General features: G+C 49.0%; 2 protein-coding genes across 10 annotated transcripts in view; one reads left to right on the top strand and one right to left on the bottom strand.

Annotated features, from left to right (window-relative positions):
* The window catches only part of LOC143845284 (uncharacterized), a 60,609-nt gene extending 53,001 nt beyond the window's left edge, over positions 1–7,608 (bottom strand). For all 7 annotated transcript variants that reach the window (XR_013234338.1, XR_013234339.1, XR_013234341.1 and 4 more), the window contains exon 1: positions 7,456–7,608. Coding sequence is in view for 1 of the 7 variants with exons in the window: in XM_077353579.1 (XP_077209694.1) it covers positions 7,456–7,506 (51 nt within the window). In the remaining 6 variants the exon portion in view is untranslated. The remainder of the gene's footprint in view (positions 1–7,455) is intronic.
* On the top strand, positions 4,581–12,101 carry PSCA (prostate stem cell antigen). Of its 3 annotated transcripts, none has more exons than XM_077353582.1 (4): positions 4,581–4,757; positions 9,300–9,424; positions 10,040–10,144; positions 11,797–12,101. In XM_077353582.1, the coding sequence occupies exons 2-4, from the start codon at positions 9,373–9,375 to the stop codon at positions 12,009–12,011; spliced, it is 372 nt and encodes a 123-aa protein (XP_077209697.1). In that variant the 5' UTR covers positions 4,581–4,757; positions 9,300–9,372; the 3' UTR covers positions 12,012–12,101. The 3 variants fall into 3 exon arrangements, with proteins under 3 accessions (XP_077209697.1, XP_077209695.1, XP_077209696.1); XM_077353580.1 differs by having other exon boundaries at positions 4,597–4,757; positions 10,037–10,144; XM_077353581.1 differs by lacking the exon at positions 4,581–4,757 and adding an exon at positions 7,753–7,852 and having other exon boundaries at positions 10,037–10,144.
* The last annotated feature ends 649 nt before the right edge of the window (positions 12,102–12,750 follow it).

Here is a 12,750-nt window from a genome sequence, read left to right as displayed (position 1 = left end):
TCAGCCATGGTGCCTCTTCACCTTAATCCCCCGTGAAATGGTGCTGGGAGGCTAAAGGCACTTCCCACAAATAGACCGGAAGGTCCCTGGAGTCTGTAAAGTAGCCATTAAAGACCACAATGACCATGAAGGGCAATCTTCTTTGGCCCAGAACTGCTTTGTTCTCACATTGTGGAGGGACCCAGCTTGGGGGATTACTCTGGTCCAACATTATTACCAAGGGTCGACCAAAAGCAAGAGCTTGGTTAAGAATTAGACCCCCACCTTTCTACTGTCTTTCATTAACACGGCTCACATTAGCCACCTTCACAACTCATGGCTTACAGTTATTTATTTCTAGTCTGGCGTCAGGGAAGCCTTTGCCTTCTCCTGCCTCTGCATCAAGACCCCCGTGTTCTTTAGAGGTCTCCCATCCAGGTGCTAACCAAGACCAACCCTGCTTAGCTTCCAAGATAGAAAGGGATCAGGCCTCCCTAGGACATCCTGGCCAGGGCAACACAGCTTTCAAAATAATCAGTACAAGCAGAGCATGTGAAGCATCATGAAACCTCCCCACACTTCTCCTTCAGCATATAGATTTAAAGACAAGCTCTAGTCAACTGAACTGAGGAGCTTTGCAGACTGGAAATTTCTGGGCAGGAAATAAGAAAGAGTTCTGCAAGACCAAAGTGGCCATTCTGGGAGGCTTCCTCAGCACATCCGGCCTGTGGCCTCAGAGGCGTAAGATTTTCCCTGTGTCTTCTTAACGTGAGCACTGCCCCAGAATGGAAACATGCATAACAAAATCCAGCCACAAAGACCCAGGAGGGGGTGGGGGGGGGAGCTCTAGCTGAGACCGAGAAATGTCCAGAAGACAGATTCCTTTTTCTTTTCTGCAACCAAAAGAGCTCAGCTAATTAGCAAAATGACAAAAATTGTCAAATGCCTTTTTTTTGATGGGCCAGGGTTGCCAGGGTTTTAATCAAGCTGCGCCAGCCGAAGGAGGGCCAGGTGGTCCTACTAAAAGTGCAACAGCACCACCTTGGGGGAAGGGAGAGGCCCTGCAGCCCCCTCTCTTTGCCTTGACGGTTGCAAGAGAACCAGGGATCTGTGTAGACATGAAATTAAGAGCAGGAGTCACCTAGTCAAAAGCATTTCTGTCTCACCTCCAGACGACAAAGACCAGTCCCCCTGGAGAAAATGGATGCTTCGGAGGGTAGACTATATGCAGCAGTGGCCAAACTGTGTTCTCCAGCTGTCCAAGGACTACAATTACCATGAGCCCCTGCCAGCATGGCCCACTGACAGGGTCTCATGGTAAAGGTAGTCCATGGTTGGGTCAACTAGCCACCCTAGACTCCACTTGAAATCTCCGGGAGTTTCCCTGCCTGGATTTGGCAACCTTACCCACCCCATCCCTTGCTGGTGGCCAGGGAGAGACCTGGCTACCCTACCCCAAATCAAGGTGGGGGAGGAGAGACGAAGCCTGCTAAGATGCAACAGGTGAACCATCTTCATTATACGCAAGAGCCATATTTCACTCCATTAGCACCTTAGCGACAAGCAAGATTTGGGGGACTATAAGCTTTGGAGCGTCAAAGTTCTCTTTATCGGAGAGCTCTGGTGCTTGGAAGCTTATGCCTTGGGGGTCTTTAAGGTAATGCTAGACCCAAACCTTGCTCTTCTACTGCAGATCCACAGAGCTACTCTGAGCTTTTCTGCACTCTTACTTTCATTGCTTGTGTGGCCCCTATTGAGTTTGTGTGTGTGCACTCCCTCTAGTGGTCACTTCAATATTACATTGCTTATGTCTCACCAACGCCTAGCCCTTGTAAGAACATCAGAAGAGCCCTGCTGGACCAGACCAGGGAGGGCCCAGCTAGTCCAGCATCCTGTCTCAGAGTGGCCAGCCAGTTCCTCCGAAGGGCCAACAACAGGGCAGAGAGGCTGAGGTGTTACATAAGAGCATAAAGAGAGCCCTGCTGGAGCAGACCGGTGAGATCCATCTGGTCCAGCATCCGGTCTCACACTGTGGCCAACGAGTCCCTCCTGAGGTCAAAAAGGGCATAGAGGTCAAGGCCTTCCCCTGATGTTGCCTTCTGGTTCTGGGATTCAGAGGCTTAGTGCTTCTGAATGTGGAGGTTCCCCTCAGCAACTACACCAAGTCACCTTTTAAAACTGCTTAATCCTCTGGCCATCAGTACATCCTCTGGCAGTAAGCATCCTTCTCTTAACCACTCCACCATGGTGTCTTAGCACTGAGGAGGGTTATCACCTAGAACAGGGGTAGTCAACCTGTGGTCCTCCAGATGTTCATGGACTACAATTCCCATGAGCCCCTGCCAGCATTTGCTGGCAGGGGCTCATGGGAATTGTAGCCCATGAACATCTGGAGGACCACAGGTTGACTACCCCTGACCTAGAAAACTGGTTACCTTTCTCTGAACACAGTCCTGGACTGAATACATCAGCCTTTCCCCCCTGGGAAGAGCTTTATGCCCCCAGAGACTAGTAAACACAAGTGATTTGTAGATGTGTCTGACCCTGTGAAGGAAGAGACAGGCATGTGTGTGACTGACTGGAACATACTTGGAATTTCAAAAGGCAAGGAGAATTTTTGAAAAGCTGCAGGGGGAGATGCCTGCCATGTAGGGAAAGCACAGCGTTGGAAATCTTTAATAGGGCACGACCACCCTCTTCAGTCAGGAGAGGAAAACTGCATCTCCTTTGACTTTATTCCAAATACCAAAGACGCTGACAACTGGTCTCAGAAATAATAGAAGAGTTGGTCCTTATATGCCGCTTTTCTCTCCTTCCCTTTCCTCTCTCCGCACAACAGACACCCTGTGAGGTGGGTGAGGCTGAGAGAGCCCTGATATAACAGGAGGAGGAGGAGGAGGAGGAGGAGGAGAAGGAGAAGGAGAAGGAGAAGGAGAAGGAGAAGGAGAAGGAGAAGGAGAAGGAGAAGGAGAAGGAGAAGGAGAAGGAGAAGAGTTGGTTCTTATATGCCGCTTTTCTCTACCCGAAGGAGTCTCAAAGGGGCTTCCATTCGCCTTCCCTTTCCTCTCCCTACAACAGACACCCTGTGAGGGAGGGGAGGCTGAGAGAGCTCTGAGATTACTGAAGAAGAAGAAGAGTTGGTTCTTATATGCTGCTTTTCTCTACCTGAAGGAGTAGAGAGTACAGTTGCCTTCCCTTCTGCTCTCCACAACACCATGTGAGGTAAGTGTGGCTGAGAGAGCTCTGAAAAAACTGACTGGCCCAAGGTCACCCAGCTGGCTGGCTGTGGAGGAAGAAGAGCTGGTTTTGTATCCCATTTTTTTACTACCTGCAGGAGTTTCAAAGTGGTTTACAATCGCCTGCCCTTCTTCTCTCAACAACAGACCTCTTTGTGAGGTAGGTGGGAAAGCTCTGAAAGAACTGCAAGTGGCCCAAAGTCAATCATCTGGCTGTATGTGGAGATTATAGTCTGATGCTCTTAACCCCAGCACCAAACTGGTTCTCAGAGGGACACGGTTTTATAGGGTCAACTGTAAAGGCTGGGACTGGGTCCCAGCAAGAGCAAGCAGGCAGAGATATGGCAGGACAGATCATCTAGGATTACCAACTGGAAGGGGCGGGTTTGGAGATCTCACACAATTACAAGATAGACTTATCCCCCATGAATCTCTCCAATCCCCTTTGAAAGCTGTGGCCATCGCAGCATCCTCTGGCATCAGCAAATGCCCCATCTCCCTCACTCTCCGCCTAGAGCAGCATTTCCTTTAGTCTTTCCCACCCAACTGCTAACCAGGCTGACCCCATTTAGCGTCTGAGATGCAGCCTGTGGGGGCCTTTTCAGAGCTGCTCCAGGCTTTTACAACCCATTTATTTGGAAGAACACAGGCAGCTAAGAAGTCAGATTCGTCACATGGCCAGCCTAGGCCTGAAGTCTGGATTTACCCCAGGGGCCTTAGAATCAGAGAATCATAGAGTTGGAAGTGGCCATAGAGGCCATCTAGTCCAACCCCCTGCTCAACGCAGGATCAGCCCTAAGCATCCAAGAAAAGTGTGCATCCAACCTTTGCTTGAAGACTGCCAGTGGGGGAGAGCTCACCACCTCTTTAGGCAGCCTATTCCACTGTTGAACTACTCTGACTGTGAAAACTCTTTTCCTGATATCTAGCCTATATCGTTGTACTTGAAGTTTAAACCCATTACTGCGTGTCCTCTCCTCTGCATCCAACAGAAACAGCATCCTGCCCTCCTCCAAATGACAACCTTTCAAATACTTAAAGAGGGCTATCATGTCCCCTCTCAACCTCCTTTTCTCCAGGCTGAACATTCCCAAGTCCCTCAACCTATCTTCATAGGGCTTGGTCCCTTGGCCCCAGATCATCTTCGTCGCTCTCCTCTGTACCCTTTCAATTTTATCTACGTCCTTCTTGAAGTGAGGCCTCCAGAACTGCACACAGTACTCCAGGTGTGGTCTGACCAGTGCCGTATACAATGGGACTATGACATCTTGTGATTTTGATGTGATGCCCCTGTTGATACAGCCCAAAATGGCATTTGCCTTTTTTACCGCTGCATCACACTTCACCCGGAGCACGCCCAAGGCAGATGCTGCTGCCTGATACAGAGTCAGGCCCTTGGGAAGATGAAAGCTGATGATCCAGGAAGCAGCTTTTGTGATGTGGCCCCAGGCAGTGATGACAGAGACCAGCTGCTGAGCCAACAGGACCAGGCCCCAGAAGGACCTCCGTTGGGGAAGGGGCGAACCATCCAACGTGCATTCAGTAAGTCAATCTTGTTCTGCTGCAGTTCAGCAGTGGTGCCTGTCCTGGGGATTCTGTTCTGATTGGACAGTTCCTCTTCAGGAGGTAGTCGAACACAGATTCCTTGGGGATGGCATTTGAGTAAGTTGGCTAAGAGGAGTGGAAGAACCTCGGCCTGGCCCACAGAAGGTCCCAGGTTCAATCCCCGGCATCTCCAGTTCAAAGGACCAGGCAGGAGAGGATGGGGGAGACCTCAGCCTGAGACCCTGGAGAGCAGCTGCAGGCTAGTCACAGTCCTGATGGCAGCTGTTCTGACTGAGCAGGCCTGTCAGAGCTCTCTCAGCCTCACCAATTTCACAGGGTGTCTGTTGTGGGGAGAGGAAAGGAAGGCGATTGGAAGCCACTTTGAGATTCCTTAAGCAGTGAAAAGCAAGGTATAAATACCAACTTCTTTCCTACTGTAGCTAGCGGGGCAGGGAGGGAAGAGGAGTGGAGAAGTTAAGAGGGCTGTTCTCCAGGGTTACTAAAAACAAACCACTCAGCAGAATCAGCTCCAAGACAGAACAACACAGACCAGACAATCCAAAGATGTGGGAAGCAGCTCATAAAGAGCATAAACAAGAAGAATAAAACTCAGTCATGGAACACACCCACCCCGGGTCTTTCACAGGATGATAATTAGACAGTATTAAAATCACTCAGGTGGATAAACTATTAAAATAAATTAAAAGAGTAGTTAAAGCAAAAAAAAATGTTTTTTTTTAAAAAGCAGAAGCCCAAGCCTTTCAAATGAAAAATTAAACGAAATCTGGGCACTTAGAAGCCAAATTATTATAGGCCAACATGAAACTCCTTCAAAGCCTTATTGTCTGTCATCGCACTGCTCCATCCCTGCCCAAAAAAGGGGCTGAGAGGAGATTTTGGCACTGAGTCTATGAAGCAAGAGGAAGGAAAGGGGGAGAAAGGAAAAACTAAGTGAGACAAAGGTAAACTAAAGAGGGCAAAAGACAAAGGTAAAAGAGAATAAAATAAAGTGCCCCAAAGGCAGGGGTAGTCAACCTGTGGTCCTCCAGATGTCCATGGACTACAATCCCCATGAGCCCCTGCCAGCAAATGCTGGCAGGGGCTCATGGGAATTGTAGTCCATGGACATCCGGAGGACCACAGGTTGACTACCCCTGCCCCAAGGTACAGCCTCTCAGTGGCCTGTGATCACACCAAAACAAAAAATCCCAATCTTAAGGATCACAAATCTCTAATTTCTCCCCCCCCCCAAAAAAGGGGGGGCATCTCCAAATGTATGTCCTTCTTCTGAAGATTTCATACCCTTGTGTACTGAAATCGCACCTAACACCTGTTGTGTGGGATGGTTTTGTTTGTTTAGAACATTTATTTTGCAAGAATTGTAGTGAACTACAAAATGTAAAATTCATGACACACCTTTCTATCGTGTAGAATTTAAGGCAGTTTACAGTGTAAGTAAAAGAACAACGATGATGAACATATAACCCATAAAAGACAGCAATATAAAATGTGCAATTAGGATTGCTAATAAATAAAAACTGAATTGCTCAAGTGCAGTCCTAAAACCCATCTTCAGTGGCTTCCTAAAGACTGAAAGGGGGGGGTTCAGGTACACTTCTCTGGGGAGGTCACTCCATAACTGTGGGGCTGCTACCAAAAAGGCCCACCAGACTATGATTGGTGGAAGAGTCCTTGAGAGACCCTTCCCTCTGGCCTTAATTTCTAGTCAGGGACATAGTGGAGAAGACTTCCTGGTCTCAAGTCATGCAGACCTTTAGAACAGGGGTAGTCAACCTGTGGTCCTCCAGATGTTCATGGACTACAATTCCCATGAGCCCCTGCCAGCATTTGCTGGCAGGGGCTCCTGGGAATCATAGTCCATGGACATCTGGAGGACCACAGGTTGACTACCCCTGCTTTAGAAGACAAAACCAGCACCTTGGATTGCTCTCAGGAGCAGACGGGTAGCCAATGTAATTCCCCAGAAACTACTCTTGAGGTTTGAGAACCTCACTTTCTTTGTTATAGCTTCTGTGTTGACACAGTTTAAATATGCAAAGCAGGTGCAAAGCACCAGTCGCTTAAAGAATAAAGAGCCTAATTGAGAACAGAACTATGTAAAGGGAGAGGAGAGAGAGAGAGAGTCCTAACAGTCTAACTGGGTCCCTCTAGAGGAAATGTCCTCAAAGGAGCAGGAAGTCTCCAATAGAACCTATCAATCAGGACACCAGAGGAAATTATCTGGAAGATGTCAGGAAGTTCCTGATCTAACTATACTAAATACACATCTCCTCCAAGGCTCCCTGTAGAGTATTCTTCATAGTCTCTTGAATCAGGCACCCTACAGAGCCTGCATACTCCAACATGCTATTCTCTTGACAGAAGCATATTAACAATGAGGCATGTCAAGAGTGAATGAGGTTTAAGTCACAGCCACTTAGACGCTCTCTATCTTCTCCCAGCCCCACCACAAGAGACACACATTAAATTAGAAAGCCAATGGTCCACAATATTCCTAAAAAATATGAAAACCTATTACAGATGGCTTTAAAACATTTGTGGAAAGTTTATTAGGACGAGTTAAAGCGGACCCAGTTATAAAGATGCAGCACAGGTCTGTAACAGCAAGCAAGCTTAGAAAATAAGACACGCTAGCTCAGCTGTCTAACACAATGAAAAGTCCCATTTTCCTCACCATTACGAAGTCACAGGCCTTCGCTGGAGCATCCTCTACAGTACAGCCCATGTGTACATTGTCAGGTCCTAGCTGAGGCTTTACCCCAGCTAGCTAGCTTAACTCCCAATTCTTAGGCCATTAATTGTTTTGGGCCCACCTGCTTCAGGTAAGGCTAATGACCCAATCAGAATGCAGTCAGCCTAGAGCCTTCTAGAAGATTGCCTCCCCCACTCCTGACTCTCCCTCCCCCACTGTGGCTCACAAGTTCCAGGTGGAGCCAATTAGGCCTTGAAGAGCATAAAGGGCCAGTAGGCTGCAAAGACCCACTAGGAACACCTGCAAAATGGGAACTGTCAGCTACTAATAGAGATGCCAGCTTTGGGTTGGGAGTCTCTGGGGTTAGAGCCAGCAGCGGGTGAGATTTGGGGGGCAGGGAGGGACTTCAGTGGGGTATAATGCTATGGGGTTCACCCCCTCCCCCAAAGCACCCATTTTCTCCAGGGGCACCTCTCTGTTTAGCCAGGAGATGACCTGTAATTCCAGGGGATCCCCAGGTCCCCCCTGGAGGCTGGCATCTCTAGCTGCTACCTCCAATAAGGGGAAGAATCAGGGGGGTGCTTAGCCTCACACCCTCCCTGCAGGTGGAGGGAGAGGACCATGCCCCCAACCCAGTGCCAACTTCGTAGCTCTGGAGCTCCATTAACATGTGGAAGGAGAGTTTTGCCTAAAGGCAATAGGAAGCTCAAGAAAAAGTCAAGAAGCAGCATAGCCCAGGGAGAGCAAAAGAGAGCAAGGAGGTGTCACCTCCTCCCAGCCCAGGGGTTGCTGTTTCATGCTCCAGTTGTCCTACAACTGCCTCTTTGGGTGTACTGAGGTTGCCCCTTGACCCCAACAGTCCAGTATTTTCACTGAGTGTTCAGGAAAAGTGCTAGGAGAAATATTTGGCATTTATTAGCTACAGTGATGGCCAGAGGAATGAACCCTTTTAAAGGGGATTAGATTGATTTGTGGACGACAGGTTTATTAGTGGCTACCACCCCTGGGGACTGAGAGGAACCTCCACTTTCAGAGGCAGTCAGTCTTTGAATCCCAGAGCTAGAAGGAAATACCAGGGGAAGGTCTCAGGCTCCCTGCCTTGCTGAGAGGAACGGATTGGCCCCTGTGTGAGACAGGAGGCTGGACTGGAGGGACCCTCCCTGGCCTGACCCAGCAGGGCTCTTCTGAGGGTCTTCGCAGGGGGAAGGCCTCGGCCTCCCTGCCCTGTGGCTGGCCCTGCAGAGGAACTGGCTGGCCCCTGGGTGAGACAGGATGCTGGACTGGATGCTGGACTGGATGGACCCTCCCAGGTCTGATCCAGCAGGCCTCTTCTGAGGGTCTTCTCTGATGTTCTTCTTTCTTACTTTTATAATAAATACTAATATTTTTATAATTGCATTGCATTTCAGTAATTTCATGATCCCACCCCATTAGACCAATTGACATTATCCTTGCTGTTAACCGTCTTTGGTTCCTGGACTTTTGTTTGGTTTAAGATTCTTCCCACCCACCCACCCTTTTTTTTTTTGTTCTGGGTTGTCACTGAAAATACTGTCCAAGCTGATACTGGACACCTAGCAACCTTAGAAGGGGTGATTATTCCTCATAATGCCATTGCTGTGCCCTAGAGCGGGGTAGTCAACCTGTGGTCCTCCAGATGTCCATGGACTACAATTCCCATGAGCCCCTGCCAGCGTTTGCTGGCAGGGGCTCATGGGGATTGTAGTCCATGGACTTCTGGAGGACCACAGGTTGACTACCCCTGCCCTAGAGAATCAAGCGGACCTATAATGTGGGTCAACCCCAAATCTCACGTGGACAAACAGTTCCTTTGCAGAGCACGTTAAGACAAGCCCAAGGAAGAAGGATGTTCCATCCCCTGTGTGACGTTGGCCAGCGATGAAGCCACTGCTGATCTTCATGTTGGCTGGAAGCCTATTTGTACCGCCAGGTAAATCTTTCTGCAAACCTCTTAACTGCATTATTTCTATAGCAACACTAATGCACAGGGTGCTTTAAGGAACGTAAAAAGGCTGGACCCTGCCCCAAGGATCTGCATGGCACATGCACACCCTCATAGTGTTGATTGCATTTTTCAGTGCGGTATCTAAAACTAGCTTTGTAATGACTTTTTCTTTTTTACAATGGTGCTGGTCCTTTTTCATGCATAAACGTTAGCATGTTTATGGTCTCCCCCTCTGAGACAGCCCCTTATCTGCTCGCAGTTCCTCATCCGCCAATGGGAGCTCAAGGTGCATGCTACTGATTCTCTGACTCCTCAGTGTCAGCAATCACAGGAACCGTGCAATTTGGGTCTCCTTGGCGACCAAACCAACTGTATGGCATGTAAATCAAGGATTACTTCTAGTACACATGGCATTTCCTGCTAGAGCCTTCTGTAAAAGGTTCCTACAATTACAAAGCTGTTGCTTCTCTGTAAGACTGCGTCCTCCCTGAATCTGTCTACTATCTATGCCTGTGTGGCCATCACTGCATCCTCTGGCAGCTACCTCTGCATTATAATCCCTCTCTGTGCCCCTTAAGTGGCTTTCTTCTTTTGCAGCAGGCTCCCTGAAGTGCTACACATGTACAATGCAGCTCAGCAACTCCAAGTGCCAGCGAGAGACAGACTGTGATGGAAACGCCACGATGTGCAGCACTGAGATTCTGAGTAAGTCAAATTGTGGTCATCATCTTTTCTGTTCAGATATGTGAATCTTGCCATGGGTCAAGTCCCCATTGAACCTTCAGTAAGCAGACTCACTGTTAAAGGAAATCTTTTTATTGAAGAAGGTGGCGAACAGAGAACAAGGTGCTTCCTTGCTAGAACTGAAATGATTTCTCTCCTCCCCCCCCCCCCAATTTGAAAATAAGCCCACTGGATGAATTGCCTGGCACAGAGAGTGTTTCCCATGCAAAAGCTTGGTCAGATGCTTAGACCCTACTAAGGCATTCCCAAGAGATGCATCAGGCTAGCAAGTTCGAAGCAATAAAATGCTCCCAGGAGTTATAGGAGACCGGCTATGGGGTCTCAAAGCTATGGGGAAACACTGCACAATTAAAACAAAGCATCAACAGGTATAGGAAACAGGTGAAAGGTCACAACTGAACATGTGACCCGGATCAAGAGCCAGCTTGGTATAGTGATTAAGAAGGGCAGCTTCTAATCTGGCAAGCCGGGTTTGACTCCCTGCTCCTCCACATGCAGCCAGCTTGGTTCACTGCTCCTTTTTGCACATCAAAGTTCCATCAACAGCAGGCTTAATCCCCAGCTGCTGTTGGTCTGAACACAGTATTGATCTTGATAGATCCATGGTCTAATTTATAGAATCATAGAGTTGGAAGGGGCCATACAGGCCATCTAGTCCAACCCCCTGCTCAATGCAGGATCAGCCCTAAGCATCCTAAAGCAATTTACCATAAGGCGGTTGCATGTTGCCTCAGCCGATTAATTGTATATGTTGTGAAGGGTTGTTCCTTTGCTATCAAGACACAACTCATACAATCCATCATGAAGAAGAGCTGGCTTCCAGCCACCTTCCTCTCCCCACAACAGGCACCCTGTGAGGTAGGTGGAGCTGAGAGAGCCCTGATATTACTCCTCTGTGAAAGCAGCACTATCAGGACTGTGACTAGCCCAAGCTCGCCCAGCTGGCTGCATGTGGCGGAGCAGGGAGTCAAACCCAGCTTGCCGGATTATCAGCTGCCCCTCTTTAGCACTCCACCAAGTTGGCTCTTGACCCTGTTTGCATGTTCGTGGTGACCTTTTCACCTGCTATTGCTATGGGATATTTCCTGTACCTGTTTATGCCTCGTTTTAACTGTGTAGTATTTTCCCAATGTTTTCCCGCAACATATGCAATCAGCAGACTGAGGGCAACACGAAACCAAGCTCCTTAAAAGAACAACGTAGTTTTATTTTGGAGAGAAACAACTCTGCATAGAAAGAGACCTCACTGTCTGATTCCTGGCCATCGTGCGGCTGGATCCGGTTGGCTGGATCCAGTCGATTTGAAGTAAAACTGACCAATGTAACACACTGGCGGGAATCTCCTATTGTTCCATGCTGTGAATATAGTTGGGAGTTTTCTGGAGGGGGCGGGGGGAGATCCTCGGTTCAGCTTGATTCCCGTTGCCCCTTTGAGCCAGGGTCAATAAAGTGGTTAAATGCTGCAAGCCCAAAGTCCATGCCTCTTGACCCCACTGTGCGAGATCTTGAGAAGATGCTCCTTCGGGATTCCTAAACTCAGGATTGAGACGGACGCCGATCGATGCCAGCAGGCCGGGTCCTCATCCGTCTGTCTTGTCCCACCTTCCTTGTAGGTGCTGTCAGCCTTCTCAGCTTCATCACCAAAGACTGCAGGTCGTCTTGCAGGGTGACTTACAAGAACTACGTCGTGGCCGAACGGATCAGCTCTTGTTGTGACGCGGACCTTTGCAACCTCAGTGGAGCTGGGGCCTTTGGAACGAGCCCCCCCAAGCTGGCCTGGGCTGTTGGCACCAGCTTAGCCTGGACTATTCTCAGGAGTGGATTGTGAGGGGTGGGTTGGAGGGCTTGTCGCTTTGCAAATGGAAGAAAAAAATCTAGATTCTGTTCCATTAAAGTAGGAATGTGTACGTCTATCTCACGCTGCTAGTCAAGGGCTGGTGTTTTGAACGCAGGGGGAGATTCGGACTTCATTATTGAGGATCGAGGGCTGGAGAGTCTGTAGGCTGCACCCATGAATGCATGAGGCTGCCTTATACTGAACAGATCATGGGCCCGTCAAGGTCAGTATCTGCCAACTTTGACAGGCAGCCCCTCTCCAGGGTCTCAAGCTTTTCACAACAGCTACTGCCTAATCATTTCAACTGTAGAAGCCTGGATTGAACCTGGGACTTTCTGCCTGCCAAGAAGATGTGCCACCAGGGAGCAATGGCCCCTCCCCACTCTTGGCCCATCCAGGTTAGCGTTTCCTTGAGTTGAGGTGCTACTTGGCTGCTACTTGGTCCTTTTACATCAGCTGCTACTTGGTCCTTTTAGATGGCGATGCCCAAGTTCCATCATTGGCCCAGGTTCAATCCCCGACATCTTCAGCCAAAAGGACCAGGTAATTGGTGATGTTTCATGACCTGGATGGCCCTGAACTTCCCCGGTGGTCTTCCATCCAATTGCCAGAGTCCAAGAGCACCTGAAAGACTAACACCATTTGTAGCAGGGGAGGAGCGTTCAGGAGTGACTGCTCACTTCTTCAGGCAGAACAAGATGGGGTGACCTTGTTCCTGTGTCTGTAGCAG

Source organism: Paroedura picta, chromosome 9 (genome assembly GCF_049243985.1).
Source record: "Paroedura picta isolate Pp20150507F chromosome 9, Ppicta_v3.0, whole genome shotgun sequence".
Lineage (NCBI taxonomy): Eukaryota > Metazoa > Chordata > Lepidosauria > Squamata > Gekkonidae > Paroedura > Paroedura picta.
Note: the sequence above shows the minus strand (reverse complement) of the source record. Positions and strands in the feature narration are given on the sequence as shown.

Excerpts from the sequence above, each read along its gene's own strand:
- PSCA (XM_077353580.1), top strand. The coding sequence starts at position 9,373 with ATGAAGCCACTGCTGATCTTCATGTTGGCTGGAAGCCTATTTGTACCG. Across the intron at positions 9,425-10,036 it reads AAGCCTATTTGTACCGCCAG|CAGGCTCCCTGAAGTGCTAC; the intron begins GTAAATCTTTCT and ends CTTCTTTTGCAG. Across the intron at positions 10,145-11,796 it reads GTGCAGCACTGAGATTCTGA|GTGCTGTCAGCCTTCTCAGC; the intron begins GTAAGTCAAATT and ends CCTTCCTTGTAG.